The 19,596-nt window shown below is 44.2% G+C and overlaps 1 protein-coding gene across 3 annotated transcripts in view; it reads left to right on the top strand.

Annotated features, from left to right (window-relative positions):
• The window catches only part of CACNA1E (calcium voltage-gated channel subunit alpha1 E), a 493,265-nt gene extending 483,509 nt beyond the window's left edge, over positions 1 to 9,756 (top strand). For 2 of the 3 annotated variants that reach the window (XM_034666842.1, XM_011225195.3), the window contains one exon: positions 875 to 1,417. In XM_034666842.1, coding sequence (XP_034522733.1) covers positions 875 to 1,417 — 543 coding nt within the window. Of the gene's footprint in view, positions 1 to 874 lie in introns of all 3 variants that reach the window. The other variant, XM_034666841.1, reaches the window with a different exon arrangement.
• Positions 9,757 to 19,596: the final 9,840 nt, after the last annotated feature.

The raw sequence follows: 19,596 nt of genomic DNA, 5'->3' as shown, positions 1-19,596 counted from the left end.
CAGAGCGGGGGACGAGGGTCCACTAGAGTAGACTTTAGAGGCAGTTGAGAAGTTCCTTCTAGAGCAGTGGCTTTCAAATTTTAGTGAACCGAATCATGAAAGCTTGTTATGACTGCACATTCCTGGGACCTGACCGGTCCTGCTTTAGTAGTGACACCAGCTGGAAAGGGAAAAGCCGAAAGTTGAAAGGATTCCCCACTAGCTTCTGAGCAGGTGGTTCGTAAGTCACACACACCTTTGAGAAACACCTTCCAGAAGGTTCATTTACCAGCTCTGGGTTCGGGGACACTTGGGTCTAGGTGAGCAGGTCAGCTAAGGCCTGAAGCAGCAGCTGAGCATGTGGGAGTCGCAGCTGAGTTAACGTCAACCAGCCCCTGAAGACATGAAGGCAAAAAGTGAGGACGAGGGAAGGTAACTGCCGTTCCCAGGAAAGACGCCCCAGACAGCAACCCCTTAGCATTCATTCACCTTTCACGGAGTTGTCTTTCTCCAGAGTCACAGGGCTTGCTTTCAGTGTGCCCCTTGTTACATATATAGAGCTTCCAGATCCTGCTGCTCTGAGTGTCCGCTCCAGGGTCCAGCAGCACCTGGGAGCCTGTTAGAAATGCAGAGTCTCAGGCCCCATCCCAGTCCTGCCGAGCCTATAGCTGCAGCTTAAGTTGACAAGCCCTGGTCTCCGCGATGGAGACTCCTCTGTCTCCTTCAGTCCCTCCCTTCCTAAGGGGAGGGGACTTGTCGCAGAGGGACCCCAGCTCAGACCTCCCTCCCTAGGCTCCAAGGGCTCTCTGTAAGGAGGGTTAGGGACCTTACCAGGGCCCCAACTAGGGATCAGGCCAGGCGCGGTCTAACCTGCCATGTCTGTCCTGCTGCACAGGGCACAGGCTCCCTGAGTGAAAGCTCCATCCCCTCCGTCTCTGACACCAGCACCCCAAGACGAAGTCGCCGGCAGCTCCCCCCTGTTCCACCAAAGCCTCGGCCCCTCCTTTCCTACAGCTCCCTGCTGCGCCACACCGGGAGCATCTCTCCCCCGGCTGACGGAAGCGAGGGTGGCTCCCCGCTGACCTCCCAGGCGCTGGAGAGCACAGAGCCTGGCCTGGTGGAGGCTTCCAGCTCCCGGCATGTCCCGCAGGGCCAGCACTCCTCCCCACAGCGCTACATCTCCGAGCCCTACCTGGCCCTGCACGAAGACTCCCACGCCTCAGACTGTGGCGAGGAGGAGACGCTCACCTTCGAAGCTGCCATGGCCACCAGCCTGGGCCGCTCCAACACCATTGGCTCAGCGCCACCGCTGCGGCACAGCTGGCAGATGCCCAACGGGCACTATCGGCGGCGGCGGCGCGGGGGACCGGGGCCAGGTGTGATGTGTGGGGCTGTCAGCGACCTCCTGAGTGACACGGAAGAAGACGACAAGTGCTAGAGGCTGCTCCCCCCTCCGATGCATGCTCTTCTCTCAGCCGGAGAAAACCAAGACTGAATTGGGAAGCCAGTGCTGCCCGGGGGGGAGGAAGAGGGAGGAGGAAGATGGAAGGACACCATGCATTATCAGACCAGAGGAACGAAGAGACAAAAGGAAAACCAGTGGGACCCGCCAAATTGCTTTATTTCCCTTTTTGAGATGGGCCCTGCCCACGTTCTGCCTCTTTGCCGGGGAAAGAAAAGATGAGGATGTGCAGGGGGGATTCCCAGGGCAGGAGGGACACGAGGATGGCTTTGCTTCCCCTTGCCCCTTCCCACTTTGCTGTAAGCTGTGGAGGGATGGAGCTGGCCTGTGTTGATGCCCATTGCCCTGGAAAGCCTGGAAGACTCTGGCTCTTCACTGGGGAGTCCTGAAGACCCCAGCAGAGGGGTCTCCTCCCTCAGCAGCTCTTGCTCAGCCAGCACCACGGCCAGCGGCCAGCGGGGCAGGCACCCTGGCATCTCTGCGTTCCCCTCTGGCTTGCTTCCCGCAGAGAAGCACAGGCGAAGTTCAGGAGCCTTGGGTGCCAAGGGGCGGAGGCCAGGAGGGAAAAGCTGAAGTGGAAGAAGGGGTCAGGGTGCTGTGGCAGCAGCAGCAAGGGCTGGTCTGGGTGAGCAAAGCCATAGTCCAGCAGCCCAGACCGTGGGGAATAGGCTCAGAGTGGAGGGAAGGCAGGGTGTTGAGAGGGACAGTCCTGTCTCTTTGAAGCCTGTCACCTACTTAGTAGGTGCTGTGTTAGGAGAGGCCAGGGAGGGCCCTCAGGCTCCACCGAGATGCCTGAGGCTCCAGGAAGGGTATATTTTAGAAGCATTTAACAAACCCTGTGGCCAGAGCACCAGTCGCTGTGAGCGTGAGTCTAGCGTTTCTGCTGGAGCCCCGTGCTCTGCCAGGCCTCAGCCCTGCAAATGCTGGTCCTAAGGGATCGCTGAGGGTGGGGTAAGTGCGGTGGGGAGCACTTAAGGCAGAGTCTGTTTTCCAACCAGTGTAGAAGAATGTGGAACAGTCCTATAGTTGTATCAGCACATAGGGCTGAATGTCAACCTAGATTGTAGTCCAGGAGGCAGTGGCCCTTTCTGCCAAGCAGCAAGGGCCCAAGCCACAGGTCCAGCCTTCCCTGCCACTCCCTGAGAAGGTAGCACACACATACCCAAGGTGTGCCACACATCACCTAGGAGAGACTTCTAGAGAGAGAGGAAAGGCAGGCAGAGGGAAATGTGACACTTCACTTCCTTGAGAGAGTCAGTCTGAGTTTACTGAGGACCTCCTGGGAGCGGGGGGGACCCTTTGCAGCTAGTTTGTGGCGTAAGGGTCAGTTTGTCCCGATACTTTGAAGGTGATTAGTAAATAAATATACCTCAGCTGAGACCTGGGCTGCTCCTCCTAGCAACGTAGGGCCTCATCACACAATGTAATGGGACTGGGGTCCCCATGGCCCTGAATATTTCCTGGGGCTGGGACGAGGCTTTTCTTCTCCCCAAAGCAAGAGCTGGGCAGAAGCCAGCCTCAGGCCACTGTGTCATTCTTCACCCGTCAAACTCAGAAGCAAGGAAAAAGAGCCTTTCTTGGCTACTCAGTACTCGTCTTGTATAGATTGTCCATTCAGGGAAGTGCATCACTCTATCTGGTGAAAATGTCCCATCCCCTCCACTTCCTCCCAGTCTCTTCCCAGTGGCTGGAAGGACCTGCTGGAGCAGAGTGCCAGGCAGGACTTCCCCTTGGCAGCCATGAGCAGGGGGAGCTTGCCTCCCAGGCCCCTCCCCTGTCCTGAGATCACCGTGGGTCAATACTCTCTTTATCCTCCTCCAGCCAAGACAGACTCCACCTCTTGGGGAGAAGTGAGTGGCTGTTATTTTTCTTAGAAGGAGCCTCTTTTTACTTCTGAAGTGTTTTTGTTTTTGTTGAAATAGAACTAAGGCATAGTTGCATCCACCCTGAGAAGCCAAATACAACCATGTGGCTACAGAATCATGGGTCATGCCCCCCCCATGAATGGAGCTTCATGACCCCCAGTCAGCCCACACATCAAAGTAGCCCCAGGGCAGGAGACCACGGAGGCACAACAGAAACCTCCTCTCAGACCCTCTGTCCATTTTCACTTCCCTCTCCCGCTCACCACTTGCGTGCTCAGGAGTAGTGGGCCATGTGAACGTGACCATGGACACCCTGATCCGAACAGGCGTGCCCTTTACATAAGACTCAGATGCTGGGCCTTGTATTATTTTAAAGGTTTCCTCTGTCCAGTGTCATTTCATGCCAAAGTGCTGCAGTGGGCTGTTTTCTGTGCACAAAATTGCTTTCTTCCCCCTCAGAAATACAGCTTTCCCTGGGGACAGGCCTCCAACAGGACAGCCGCTCTGAGTCAGCAAGCCTGTCGCACTGTGGTGTGAGAACAGGAACTGAAGTGCTCTCTTATGCCCTTTCAACAGGAGGAGGAATTTAGCCTGGCAGAGCAATTTCCAGAAATGGAATTTGCCTGTAAACCACATTATGAACACTAAATTTACTGTCCCAGGAACCCTTCCGGGATTCCTTAAACTCGTATACACACAAACACCAGAGTCTCGAACAAAGCAGTGTCAAGCCTTGCAGAGGCGGTCCCCCAACCAACCACCGGGGTTTTTCTAGAACCAATGAATTTAGGAACTACCTTTTTCAGTTTCCCCTAAGAAATTGGGTTTCTTATCCCTTAGCCTGCATTTACCATTCTAGTAAGACCAGAAAATAAAACACAGTTTTCTGTGAAGTCACGGAACTCATTATCATCTTGTTTCCTTCCACCTCTTAATAAATGTGACCTTAACCCTTCCCTCTAATAGCTGACCAGGGCATCCCTTCCTACATGTCCAATTCTGCCTCTTCTGTCTCCCTTGAAAAGAGGGCCCTTGAGATCTCAAAATGTATGCTTCTCTTTGGATTAAAAAGTATGGCAGCATCTCAAGAAATACCGAGCAAACTGGAAATGGTTGGAGATACGCAGTAGGATTAAACTGAGTCCTACAGGTCCGCTCAAAAGAGCCTTTAGCTCTGTGTCCTCTTTCCCTTGCTAACGACAGTCTTCAGCATCTCCTCAAAACAAAGAGGGAGGGTTGGGGGGAGAAGAGAAGAGGAGGAAAAGAAACCAAGGTAGAGAGATGTTCTAACTAGATCTGGGTTTAAATACTCCTCTCTTCACTTCCAGACAGACTTCTGGTGGGGAATTCACAGGTCTCCCTCTCTCAATCCCCATAAGGGCAGAATGCCAGCAGGCTTTCAGACACAGGGGTGTCTAGGCCAAGATGCTCTGTGAGCCAAGGTCAGGATAGAATTACCTACACTATGAAGACATGGTAGCTTTGAGCACCCCCCCACCACCAAGGGTCAACGTAAGCCATGAACACAACTGCCCAATGTGGGTCTGTCCACTCTTCCAGCTGAAGAATCTATTTCTATTCTAGGCTTCACTTCTCCCCACTTGAGTCCCTATAGTGTACTGAGATCACTGATAACATTTCTCTGAAGCTGAAATCCAGATGTTCTGGATTAGACCTCCTCTTGACTCTAGGACCACAAAAAGACAACCCCATATTCCTCCATTCAGCATCTTCTTTCTATACACATCCATCTCTTCTCTGGCCTTTGTGATGAGCCTCAGTGTCTCCTGCCTTCTGTTCTCCCATCCCAGCTCTTGCTTTGTTGCATGTTATCATTGACTTAACTCCTGAGATGTTTTAAATCCACTAAGTCCAAGCGTATTTGCTGATCTGCCTGCCTCTGCTGTTGGGCAATGCGTCATTCTCTTAAAAATAGTTGAGAACTCACCAGGTAACATTCACAAGGTGATCTGAAACAGTATAAGGTGCAGTACTATTGGTGTGAGTGGGGTATATGAAATGTCCACATACTCGATGAAAGCCCACTTCAGGGAATTTAGGTCTCTCCTGGCATAATGGACCAAAATTTAATAATTTTGGTTTTTTAAAGAATGTTCTCAATTTTCCATTACATCCTATTTCTAAAGCCTGCTCTGGATGTCTTGTTTTTGGATGGAGTATTTTTTTAGTGGGTTGAGCCAGGGATAAGTTGAGATTCTTTAATTTCTCAGCCTAGCTATAATAAATACTATGAGGTCGTAATAAGAAAAGGCATATGTATACCAGGTGGGAAGCAGATAGTCACCTATTCTGCTGGGATTTTTGTGAGACTTGAAGGTTAACGGATTTCCACCATATTTTTATCCATTTCATGTTTGTTATGTTTTGAGACCCTCAAAGGCCTGGTGCCCCTGTGCACAAAGAATCCTGATAAGGAGAGGCATTTCCATGCCTTGCAGTAGCCTCTTCCTCACCAGATTCTTCCATCCTATCCATCCTTCCTTCCTGGATTCCCAGGCACTGAACACTGTGCATGAGCTCAGGTGAGGACTTCATAAGGCAAGAAAAAAGAGAAATGGGCCCCCCTGCACATAGCCAAAGCATGATGGTTTAATTCCAGACAAGAGCCCCATGAGGAACCAGGTCTATGTCTGTATAAAGAGATCTCCACATTGAAACTCTTATTTTAACAAAAGCCACACAGAATTAGCTCAGGACTTAGGACCTAACCTTGGCATGATATGATCAGAAGGGATGCCACGTTAATGAGCGCTGCCTGTATCTGCAGCTCTGACTTTCTGAGTTTTCTTTTTTCTTGGGTGAACTACCCTGTATACTGTAGCCATTTACCCTAACAGAGTCCCTGCTGATGGCTTTGCTGGTTGCATCCTGGGGCTCAGCTGAAGACTGCTGGGGTGATCCATCACTCATCATGTGCTGTCACTCATTCAGTCAGAAGAACACAGACATACCACATGGATGGGGGAGGCGGCACGAAAGATTAGAAACAAAAAAAAACTGTCTTTGGTTTCTGATGGCTGTCTTTTTCTTCCCTTAAGTCCTTTCTGCTTTGACACTCTGAGACTTAGGCATCCCTGAGAAATCACGCCAAGCCAAAGATAACAGATTTATAGATTGTCCCAACCTACACAAAGGGCCTGGAAAGCTTCTCTTAATAAAACTCAAGCCAGTTGGTTGAGAAATTTGAATGAGACTCACAGCAGAGGCAAATGGATGGCTGGGGTACCTCCAAACTGCCCTTATATTTTTGTAGTCTTCTTCCTTCTGATCTCTTCCATCGTTCTAAAAATGGGGGTGGGGGCGGCCCTAGTAGCATCCTGACCTTCTAAATGCAAAAAGATTTTATAATCCATGCTACTATGTAAATACATGATTGAAGTTTGAATTCTTATTTCTGGGGGTATGAATGAGTTGAGCAGGTCTGATTTTTTTAAAAAAATGGAAAGGGGATCTCTCTATTTTTATTTGTGATCTTTTTGTTTGGATTTTTGCAACAGACCCATTCTAAAATAGTAATGAAGGATAAATGCGTACTCTGCAGTGTTTCTGAATCACTTCCTAATTAATTTCCATCAAACTTAATATATTTGAGCCAAAAATCTGACGTTACACAGTACCAGTTCCATTATCTCTCTCTGGTGGTTTTTGGGTTTTGTTTTTGTCTTCTCCTTCTAAGTCAGCCTCTGTTTCTTGTTTCTAGGGACTTAAAATATAACCTAGATTAACGTAAAACAGCCTGAAAACTTCAGTGAAAGCCAAGGAAATAGAATGGATATAGATTTTTTTTTCCAGGATATCTTTAACCAAGAAATACAAAGTTTATGTCTTGAGAAGATAAAATTTTTAAGAGTGTGGTAATCTGGTAACTGAAAATTATTGGGAGTCAAAAATAATTCTATCCCAGCCTTCTGTACTCGTGCCTTCAGCAAGGTATTGTATCTTCGTGCTTTATTTCCCTATTAAGAAAACTGAAATACTAATGCTTGGCTAATTCATGGATATGTCAATTGTTTGTAAGTCAATCAATGTCACATCATTTAACATACTTAGTCTCCACAAATCAACTTGGAAAAATCTTCTCTCCTTACATCCCACTAAGGACCTATGAAATTCTTGGCCATTGCTATAAGCATTCCATTTTTTGGAAGAACTTCATGTTTAATGGAACCTGAATCCCAGATTTGCTTTAATTTCACCAACCATTGTTCCGTTTTCCCTTCCTCTTCTTTTTAGCTCTCTAATTAGAAAAAAAAAAAAAAAGAACAAGACTTTTTTTTTTCTCTTAAATGCAGGAAAGAAGTTGAGTTTTCATGATCAGAGCTTCCTGGTATCTTTTTTTTTTTGTGGACACGTAAGCCAGTCTGAGATCAAGTAACCATTCTCTCACGCTTAGGATCCTCACGAAGAATCTTTCTTCCAATCCAGCATTGAAACAGGAATCTTTTTGTCTTTGTTCTGCCAGTTTGTCAGAGAAAAGGGATTGCTCGCTCTATTCTGGAACCAGATCTATAGAATCTGTACCAGGCACTACTCACTTCCTCCTCAGTTCACTCAGAGGTGGGCCCCAAAACTGAAAGGGTACTAAATCACAGCTGCCAAATCCAAATTTGACCTTCTCTGGTGACTCAATTTTCTTTCCAGTAGTCTGATTTCTTATAGTGATGGCCTGTACCACACAGGAACCCACTGCCCAAAGGAAGTCTATTAGAAATCTGTACAAGGGATGAGCAGGAAAACACACTCCAAAATTTCAAAGTGCCATTAAACCAATTTAAAAAAACATAAGGGTAATATGAAATGAGGGCTAAACAATGTAATCTAACTGCCAATTAAAGTATACAAGTAGTTCTGGTCTTAGCTACATTTGATATGGAATTATATCACATTAAGCAGATCCCAGCAGATTTAGTAAAAACATAGGCATTCAATTTTAACGGCTACCAATGGGGGATATATACTTAGCCTGCAGGCCAAACTTCAGTCGGTGTTTTTCTATCCTGGTGTTTTGTGAACAAGCCAAAATTTGTACAAAGCCACCCTAAGTGCTGCAATTGCAGGGGAACCTCCCTCTTGGTGATAGTAGAAAACAGTCCAACTCCACTCAAATTGAGTCCAAAATTTGGAACTCATCCAGAAACACAAATGGAGGAGAAAAATCGAATGCACCAAGTCTACTTGGCATTTTTGTAGCTGGGGCAATGTGGGCAGAGGCTAAGAAGATAAGCTATAGAACAAAGACAGGATTGAGGTGGAAAATACCAGCTAGTCTCAGGAGCAGAAGGTGTGGGACTTGAGACAGTCTCTTACACTAGATCACTGGGATACTTGTTAGCATGATACTGGATTCAGAGCAGTTCTTGCTAAGCTCACCAAGGGTAGTGGATTTGAAGGCCTCAGAGGATTAATAGAGCCCTGAACAAATTTTCCAGGCCTGGGAGATGGAGAGAAAGGAGGTTCCTGCTTTAAAGCAGCCCAAAGACAATCTCTGTGACTTTAGCAACTCTTCGATACAGTAGTGCCAATAGTGGAGAGATTTCACTCATCTTTCTGGTGGTACAAGTGCCACAGGAGGGGAGGGGGCGGTGAGTGGGACAGAGGATGAGCTTTATCAGGAAGAGATTTCAAACTATGAAGGGTGCACCGGTACTAGCCTCAAAGGATATCATTGCAAAAAAGTAGACCAGCGGGTGTCCAGGCCAAGCCCTCTGTCCTTTGGGACCTCAGGTCAGGCCATTCCCACCTTGATTTGCTCTTGAAAGAGGAGCGTGTAAGATGGGATCAAGAGGGAAATTGGGTGCTCTGCCTTAGGCTGTTACAACGCTGCCACCTGCATTACAAAACACACGTGAGTCAAGATGCTTGAGACACTTCCTTATGGGCAGCATCCACTGTGGTGTGCCGGCCTGACACCCCTTCAGGAATGGTGTTTAAACGGCAGCCAGTGCTGGCCCGCCCAGAGTATCGGTGCATCTTTCCTAGAGTTCAGCACTGCATGTTGGTCAGGTGGGTATCCTGTAATATAAATGCTCGTTTGGATCCAAAAGGAAAATTATTAAAAATAAAAGAAAGATGAACAACTTTAATGTTTTTTTTGGGGGAGGGGGTCCAAGAAAAGAATAAATAAAACCTTGTTGTAAAGAATTAATCAGCCTGATTCCCCTCAGTCACTCTGTTTCTTTGGTCCCTAAAAAGGGAGGTCTTGGGAGTGAAGCCTCGCCAGGACTCTCGGGATAAGTGGGCAGCAGGTCCTGGAGTGCAGTTGATTGACATCTGCTCAGCCCAGCTAGTTAGGGGGAATTCCAGAGTTTCTCAAAGTTTCAAGGACACCCTGTCCCTAAAAGATTTTTCTTTTGTTAAAAGTATTATCTTGGAGGAAACAATAACAAAAATAAGCCCCAAACAGCTTCCCTGAACAAGTTATTTCCTTTTCTTTCTATTTATTTATTTATTTATTTATTTAAGATCTCATTTGAGAGTGAGAGAGACAGAATGAGTGGAGGGAGGAGTAGAGGGAGAGGGAGACACAGACTCCCCACTGAGCAGGGGGCCAACAGCAACAGCAGGCCTGGATCCCAGGACCCTGAGATCATGACCTGAGATGCTTAACCAACCGAGCCACCCAGGAACCACAGAACAAGTTATCTTCTGACCAGAAAAATTCTATCTCTAGGTAAGGAGTTTAAAAGTAGACTGGGACTCTATGGAACACAGGGCTTCATGACTAGAAGACCTATAACCAGCCTCCTCTCTGAAAGAGGACACTAGCTTAGCTGCCAGGTTCAGTGAGGAGGAGACAACCCAAGACTTTGAAGAGATACTGTCTATTCTTTCCCACTGCCTGTATTACTCCTCATTTAATCATAATAGTTTCCTTAATAAAAGGGAGGCAGCAGCCTCAGATCCAGTTGTCTCTTATGAGTCTCCCTGGGGAACCATCATCTTCTAATCCTAGTATTGGGTCTATTTTTTAAACTGAATTATTATTCTACTTAATGGAAACAAGCTTCTAGAATTGATCCTCTATTTCTACATTTCTATCAAGAGTGGCTTCTCAAGCCCTACGGGATTTTTTTTAAGTAAGGGTTCTTTAGGATTAGAACCATCCAAAAATATGGTGGGTGGCCAACAGAGCCTTCGAGGTGGATTGCAAATCTCTAATATCTTGTCCAACTCACAGAGTTTATTTTCCAGTCATAATTTTTTCCCCATGGCTTCCATAACCACTAAAGTTGGAAAGACAGAATTCAAAGAATAATTTTTACCTAATTACACGCTTCTATGGGATGACTAGTTGGTTTGGGCAAAGATTGATTTGTAAGAAATTTTTCACATTAATTGAAGAGTTTTTTCAGTTTCTTTCTAATCTGGACCTTAGGTCCATAGTATTTCCCAGGCTAATGGTACTAGGAAACACATCTAAAGAAAAATAGACACTACGCTGAACTTCCCTCCAGTATTTCTGTGTTATGTTTCTGAGCATCTATTGGTTACCCTAACACAACATGTCCTTTAACCTAAATTTTGTCTCTGGATTATTACAAAATTTGTCTTTCCTAGTATACCACATTCTTTTGCTACTAAGCCAGAAAAGTTTCAGACCAGAGACTAAGATTTCAGTTCCTCAGACACTTAAACACAAAATATTGGGACTAGTCAACTGTGCATATATAGCTCTAGAACACCATAAACTTAAGAGGCAACAAAGAGCAGGAAGAGAATAGAGGCTATAAGTGCAAGCTCTGGAGTCAGATCCAACTGAATTCAAATCCATGAACCACCACTCTTGAACTGTGTGTCCTTGAGCAAGCCACTTAACCTTAAAGTCACTTTCTTAATCTTTGCAACGGGAAAATTGTAGCAATGACCTCATGGCTTTCCTGTACAGAGTGAATAAGTTTTTGCATATAAAGAGAACAGCCAGCGTCTGCCCCATAAGAGGCATTTGATAAAAGTCAGGTACCACCATCATAGCTCTCACTGTTGTCACTTAAAAGTACATTACCCAAACCCGAGGAACTGAACCCTAAGAGATGCGATCTAACTGGAAGAGTGTGGCAGGTGAGTGTGTTCCCCTTCTGCTAGTGAAACACAGAGGACAATTTGATCCTTAGACAGATTTCTAAGGAAAAGGGAATAAATTAAGCTTTAAAAAGCAAGCATATCATTATTATATATCTATTTTTAAATAATGCCTCCACTCTTGTCTCAGAAACAAGCCCTAATTTGCTTACTCTTCACTTCTAATTTCCATATTCATTTAATAGCAAAATGGGGGAAACATTAGTGGGAGATACTAATTGTAAAAGTAGCAATAAAGTTAATGGCAACATTAAAATACTGTATACATATAAACACAGCAATATTCAAGACAATTTGAAATATTAAGCAACTCACAGATTAGGAACACACGTAAGGGATTCATATATTCAGTGTCAATGGCCTGATTATGACTCTATTAGAAGGGAAAAAAATAGCGTCTCCTGGCTGGCTCAGTTGGTGGAGCATGCAACTCTTGATCTCAGGGTCGAGTTCAAACCCCAAGTTGGGCATAGAGATTACTTAAGAAAGAAAAAAGCCAAATTTTTAAAAAATTTTATTGACACAGAGAAAGAGAAAGAGAGAGAGGGCATGCTCACAAGAGGGGGAGCAGCAGAGGGAAAGGGAGAAGCAGGCTCTTTACTGAGCAGGGAGCCCAATGCAGGGCTGGATATGGGGCTCGATCCCAGGACCCTGAGATCATGACCTGAGCCGAAGGCAGATGCTTAACTGACTGAGCCCCCCAGGCGCCCCCCAAAAAGCCAAAACTCTTAATCTGTAAAGAGTAGTACACTTCCCTGAAGGCCACATTACTTAAAAAATACTCAACTATACAAAATAAACAAAGTAAACATTCTGAGGTTACTTCTATAGTAAAGCAAAATTTAAAAAAAGAAAAAAGGGAAAAAATAAGATCCATCCTTTTAAAAAAACATTCCCACAAAGAACCATTAGTTCATAAGGCATCAGCTCTGGACATAAATAAATTATATAATGCTGTGCAGGTGATTCCTGGGGGAATAGTTAAGATACCACAAAGGCAGAGCAGCATAAGACTGAATGAAGCCAACCATGACAGTCTGTCCAGGATGGGAACTCCCATGTCTCAGAGCTTTGCTTCCGGATCTCTGCCCTTTGCTTCTACATGCAAGACCACACATGCTCAAAAAAATAATAACTGTAGTCTCCATCTGCTGACATTTCAATGACAGGAACCATAGAACTCAGAATGTTAGAGCAGGAAAGGGCCTTGGGATCAACTCTGTCCTAGTCTATTTCATATATGTGGGATTTAAAACACAGAAAAACTCTAATGCATGCTTTCCAGAGGTCAAGGAGGTCTCCTATGAATCTGACCAATCACAGAAGGCTCTTGAGGTGGCCCCAGCAACCCTTAAACAACCACCTTCTAAAAAACAAGAGAAGAAAATAACAAGAGAAACACCTGAGGCCCTTTGCTCTTGTGTCTAGAATTAATGGACACTGTGCACCTTCTCCCTTGCAAAGGGTATAAAGAAATCTGAGTCTTCATATCCCCCAGTCCTACTCCAGAGTCTTTTTATAACCCCTGTAACAGTCCCATGAGATATTAGGGAAAGACCAGGCACAAGCAAAGCTACTTGCACCAAAGAAATTCAGAGGAAGAGCTGCAACAGATGAAACTCTCGGGCCTGAAAATACAGAGCAGAATCCAAGTGCAGTCCCCAGGCATGTTAGAAACACTGCTTTCCTCTGCCTCCAGATAAGAGGGCTTGATTTGCATGGGAATATAGCATGGATGGCTGGGAGAGAGGGTGAGAGGGGAAAAGGCTGTCTCAAATATAGCCCGGTAAATGTGTTGACAGAAAGTATTAGGAAGACCTGAGTCCAAATTCCAGCTGTGTGATGAAGAGTGTGAGCCCAGCCTTGACCATGTTACTTAGCTTCTAACCCTTGTTTTTTTCAAATGTAGAATTAGGATAACAAGACCAACAGTGTGTAGTTGTACTTAGGATTAGAGATCACACACTCAGTACCTGGCATGGTATCTATCATGTAGCAGACATTCAACGAACCTATTGCTATCATTATGATATCCATTCACTGATTCGTTAAATATATTTATTGATCACATACTATGGTGCCAAGCACTAGGGTTAGGGTGAGTCTTGTTAGGGTGGGCAACTTTCAGAGTACTATGGCAGCCCATAGGAGTGACTTAAGGAGTCATAAATGGCTTCCTGAGAGAATTGGTATTAGAGCTGAGGCCTAAAGAATGACTGGGGTCAGCCAGGCAGCAAGGAAGGGAAGAGTGTGTCAGGTAGAGGTGTGGGAGAAAAAAGTTTGCTGCAGCTCCCCAGTGGAGCTTTGAGAGGACGTATTAGGGGATGAGCCTGGAGCATAATTGGGGAGCTCATAAACTGTGTCCAGAGTTTAACCTTCATGCACCCACTGTGTTGGCAAATGGCAATGCCAAGTATCGAATCATGAGATATCCCATAGGTAAGCCAAACCAGGTTTGCTTACCTAAAGGATAAAGAAGAAAGTCAGCATAGTCAGTATACACCACAGAGAAATGATATTCTCTGAGACATCCTGCAATACAAGCTTCCTCCCCTCCCCAGAGCAATGTGGCTACACAGCTAAAGATGATAATCTGAGGGAGGGAGGGTTACATCAGACCCTATGGAGGCTTAAAGGTCTCCTCCAGGTTCCACTCACAAGCATGACACCACAGTTGTAAGTTAATCTGGAGAGGTGCCAGGTTGAATCTCAGTGGGCTTGCCTCATCAATCTTGAAGTCACACCATGGTGACGGGGCTTGTGCAGAGCAGAACCCTCAGACTGGAGAACAATTCTCATTTATCACTCTCAACCTCAGCCCCTCCCCAGCCTAAGTAAATCCCTGAGTTTAGTGCTGCAGAACCCAGCAGGGCCCACCTCCCAGTCGCCTCTGTGCAGCACAGCAGGCTGGAGCCCTCTGATCTGTGACTCTGTTTGTCCCCCCGGCTTTATCCTGAGGGCAGTGACCAGACACCAAGGTAAAAGCAGCACAGGAATGACATGGTCTGATGTGTAAAAATTAAAAAAAAAAACTTTTGCTGAAATGAGGAGAATAGGATTTAAAGGAGAAAAAAAAAGCCCATTATAGTAGAGCTGGTGAGAGGGGCCTAGGATAGGATAGTAACAGCAGAGAGAGAAGGAAGTGGACACAACAAAGAAGTCTATTTAGGGGAGGAAAAGATAGGATTTGATGATTGGTGTGTCACACTGACATATAAATCTGTGGTTTCCAATGGATGAGGGTGCCAGTTAGTTGAGGTGGTATATTGAGCTTCCTTTTGCTACTGCAACAAATTATTTAAAAAAACGAAATAACAACAAAAAACTAGTGTCTTGTATATACAATGGAATATTACTCAGCCATCAGAAAGGATGATTACCCAACATTTGCATCAACATGGATGGGACTGGAGGAGATCATGCTAAGTAAAACAAGTCAAGCAGAGAAAGACAATTATCATATGGTTTCACTTATTTGTGGAACATAAGGAATAGCAGGGAGACCATTAGAAGAAGAAAGGGAAAAATGAAGGGGGGAAAACAGAGGGGGAGATGAACCATGAGAGACTATGGACTCCGGGAAACAAACTGAGGGTTTTAGAGGGGAGGGGGCTGGGGGAATGGGATAGGCCAGTGATGGGTATTAAGGAGGGCACGTATTGCATGGAGCACTGGGTGTTATACGCAAACAACGAATCATGGAACACTACATAAAAAACTAATGATATACTGTATGACTAACATATCATAATAATAAAAACAAAATAAATTAAAAGAAAAACTAGTGGCTTAATACAAATGTATTCTCTTATAGTCCTGGAAGTCAGAAGTCCAGAGTCAATTTCAGGGAGCAAAGATCAAGGTGTTAGCAGGGCTGGTTCCTTCTGGAGTCTCTGAGGAAGATTTCCTTTCCCTACCTTTTTCAGCTTCTAGTGATCATCTGTATCCCTTGGCTTGTGGCCTCTTCTTCCATTTTCAAAATGTATCACTCCAACCTCTGCTTCCAGAATCACATTGCCTTCTCCTCTGAGGGGCTACTCATATAAGAAATACTGTGATCACGTCAGTCCTCTCAGATAATCCAGGATAATTTCTTCCATCTCAAGAGTACTTAATCACATCTGTGCAGTCTCTTTAGCCTTGTAAGGTGACATTCACAAGTTCCAGGGATTAGGATGACACTGGAGGGGTGGGGGGCATTTTCAGCCACAGAGGGTTATCCTTCATTTATTTGAGCAACAGCAGCTCCACATATGGAAGCTCCTCATGGGGGAGAGGCCTTTACCAGCACCGTGGGGCCTTCTGGTCCTCCCTGACCAGTTTTCTGCTGCTCAAAGAGACCCAACAGACTTTCAGTAGAATAATCTCCATGTTTCCCTTGGTAGCACATACAGCTCTGAAACTGATACATTCAGCTTTTTTATAATATTTCTCATAGGGCAAGATAAGGACCAAAAGAAATCATACCAGCATCTCATTTTCTAATAAGAAAATCTTCTGTCAGAATCACAACCAGCGGTTGAGATAAATTAAGCTTGTTTTAGGTCATCAAACCATTCTTTGCTTCATTAAAGCCCAACAGTGGTCCCTTTATGTGTTTAAAAATATGACTGAGTTTTGTAATAAATTGATTCATAAACAACTTTCAGGAGTACATCTTAAGCAAAAACTGAAATACATCTCAAGTGTTTGTCTCTGGAGAAGCAAACTCAATGCAGAGGTCCCCATTTAAGAATATTACGTCTCTTTGTCAGGGACTCTATTTCCCTGTTATATTTCTTCCCTAGACCTAACAGCTTGCCTTTCTTTCTTATTTTCTAGGTATTTAGAATCAGTTTTTTCTTTCTCAATCACTTTTATTTTATAAGTGTAGCCCTTCTCCTGTGATTTGTAACTGTGGGTTTGTTAGTAAAAATGGAAGAAAGGGTCTTCATAAATAGGTTGTATTGGGAACAGTCTTGGTGAAGTGTTAAATAATTCCTTACTTCTTAGATGAAATTCAAAATAAGCCACCTTGCAGGAGTCAAAGTGCTTCTTGGGCGGGATTAGTAAACCCTTCCCAGACAGGTGCTAAAGAGAGGTGAATGAACTCACAAGTGTCCCAGGCACTGGGTAGACCACTTGGCTCCCACAGGATGTGGTACAACCTCTGCATTCTGAGCTGGACTCCATGAGGCACAAGCAGCAGCTGCTCAGATCTGAGCTGAGAGGTGGTAGCTTTAACCTTGGGCAGTAATCAGAGTTCCAAATGGCAGGGGCTTTGCCAAATAGAGGGATGAAAAGCGGGTTTTCAGGCACCAGGACTGGTCACCAGCAGCAGAAATGTCTTAGAAAGAAGAGATGGATAGGACAGGGAGAAAAAGGGAGAAGAATATGAAGGAAAAGTATTAGCACAATCAAAGTGTAAATTTATCATTACCAAGCATCACAATTTAATCACCAAACATGGCAGAAAGGTTCTTTTGTAATTAGAAAAATCAGCAGGTTAGTCACACACTAATAAAGACCTATTTTTGCTTGAATTAGGTCAGTCTTCGTTAAATGCCTCTCTAGAAATAGGCGGAGGTTGAACTCCCCATGGGTGGTTTGCACTGATGAAGCAGAGATGACTCACGTTTGCTCATCTTATAAGCTGTACAGATGGCTGATGGAATTCTTCCTGCCAGCTCCCCGGAGAATGAAGTATCCCCCCACCTCCGCCCCAATCTTCACTGGAAGCCCTGCAAATGCACTGCAGAGTAGACAAAGTGGTTTCTGAACTGATTCTCATACCAGCAGGGCACACAGGTTCCTTGACCCCTTGTTAACAGAGTGTCAGGAAACTATAATATCAGCTAGCTGTGTAGTTGTGGCTGGCACAGAGGAGTTCCTGGTATCTTTGTGGACTGGTGGGTCACTGAAGTGAAATAAATAACCACTATAGCTGAGTCCTCATGGAGTGACCAAGTTGTTTCAACTTGCCTGAAAGGCTGCATCCTGGGAACCACCTGGGTCCTGGGCAAACCAGCCATTGGTCACCATAGGTATCTTTATAAAGGTTAAGATCCAAGACCAAATCTTTACTTGACAGATACTCTAGGCTCTTCACAGTGGATAAAAATTATTGCATGAGAAAATGTTCAAGATGAAGGGGATATTAGTAACTATCTGATCAAGTGCTTCAGAATCCACTGGGCTATTTGTTGAAAATGCAGATTCCTGAGTTTTACCTTCAGAAATACTAAATCAATAGGTCTGACGTGGAGTTCCATGTTTTACAATTTTACATGCACTCTGGATGATTCAGAGGACAAGCGGTCCAAGAAGCCATGTTTGAGAAATAGCGACTTAATTCCAGTGCCTCATTTTATTGATAAATCTGTGCTGTGTGAGGCCACACAGTATGCCAGTTACAGCCTGATCTAAAATAAAACCTCAAAAACACACACCCTTCCTAGTGCGAAGTTAGTTTCATTTACAGCATTTGGGGGCTACATAGCTCTTGTATTCTTGCAAAAGTCTGTTCACATTGTCCTTCTAGAATACATCATCTGAGAAAATATTTGACAAAAAGGAAAACTGAGACTCACTAGATATAGCTATATTTACAGGGTTTAGCATTTCTTCTCTGTGAGTAGCTGATGTCAGCTTCAAAGAAAAGAGGTGTAATGTTTTGTTTTCCTTCTTGAGGAGTTTTTAAAAAGGATTAGCTGCTTTGAACTAGTCTGCTCTTATATACGAGGTTCTGAGACCTTGCACTGACTCAGTTGGGATAAAGGATGTTAATTCTAAAGATACCTGGGATTAGACACACACCCAAAAAATATCTTAATTCAGGCTCCCAAATTTGTACCTTGTGGAATTGGACCCAGGATATTTTGTGTGAATATACCTCATCTCTGGTTTGCCCATACCATGTAGAACCAGTCTTTAAATAAAGAAGTGTAAGCTTTTGAAGGTAATATTTTTAGGTGGTCCTGGATAAAAAGCTGGCAATTTGGGATGGGCCCCATTGTGTGCTGTTTCATTTCCCATGTATAACTTTCATCTATTGCAATAGAACTGTCCTCTGGAGTTACCGATATCTAATTTCCCTTCCAAAGGCAGTTCTTTAAATATTCTAAAATAATAATCAAGACTTATTCAGGCTAAATATCTCTAATATTTAGGTGTCCCTTTCCCAAACTCTTTGTTCTCCAGATTTGATCTAGAACACTGCTGTCTTCTTAAAGTATGTCATGCTGAACTGAACCCAGGTCCTCAGTTCCATACTCTTCCATCACACCAGCATCCATCATTAGAACTGGGCGGAAAAGTTGAAGGGAGGGGACACATCTCACTTGGAGACTTGAAGATTTCCAAGGCTGAAAAGAGTTTGTGAAATAAATCCATCAAGGAACAGAGGGAGAAAACATTCATGCCTTCCACCTGCTAGGTATGGACTGGAAATTTCTTTAGCAGTGGTGATAATAAATTTAATTCATGTGGAGATGTGGAGATACTCCATTCAAAACCTTGGTATGATCAACTTCCTGAACCTTATTTCCTCCAGGCTGGATTGCATATAGTTCAAGTAAAAGCATAGCATAATTTTTTTAACAAACATTGTTATTTATTCATGAATTGCAGAGTTCCATGTTTTGCCTTTTATTTAACAGCTTTAGTGAAATATAACTTACATTTCATACAGTGCATCCACTAATAGCTACAATTAAATGGTCTTTATTATATTCACCAAGTTGTACAACTATCACCACAGTTTGAAGACATTTTCATCATCCCAAAAAACAAAATAAAATTTTAAACATTATTCTAATCAATTTATTTCCTAATTATTGTCATTCATTTATAAGACATCTACCATATGCATGGATATTTGCATTCCAATGAAGTACTGGATATTATAAGAACTCAATATGAAGGAATGACGAAAACAAGACAAAACAATGTACTTCTTTAGAGAATAAATGACCCTGTTGTGCGACATTGATATACCACATATTTCACAGTTCTGTAAAGAGGCTAAGAAGAAGGACTTTGGGCTGAACTAGGTTAGTTCAAAGTCTTGATCCACCATTTACTGACTTTGGGAGAGTAAGTTCCATCTGTAAAATGAAGACAATAATTGTTCCTACTTCATATGTTTCTTATAATAATTAAATAGATTAATATACAAAGTGTTTAGAAGAGAACCTGGTTCTATATGAGTGC

Source organism: Ailuropoda melanoleuca, chromosome 8, assembly GCF_002007445.2.
Source record: "Ailuropoda melanoleuca isolate Jingjing chromosome 8, ASM200744v2, whole genome shotgun sequence".
NCBI classification, from domain to species: Eukaryota; Metazoa; Chordata; class Mammalia; order Carnivora; family Ursidae; genus Ailuropoda; species Ailuropoda melanoleuca.
Note: the sequence above shows the minus strand (reverse complement) of the source record. Positions and strands in the feature narration are given on the sequence as shown.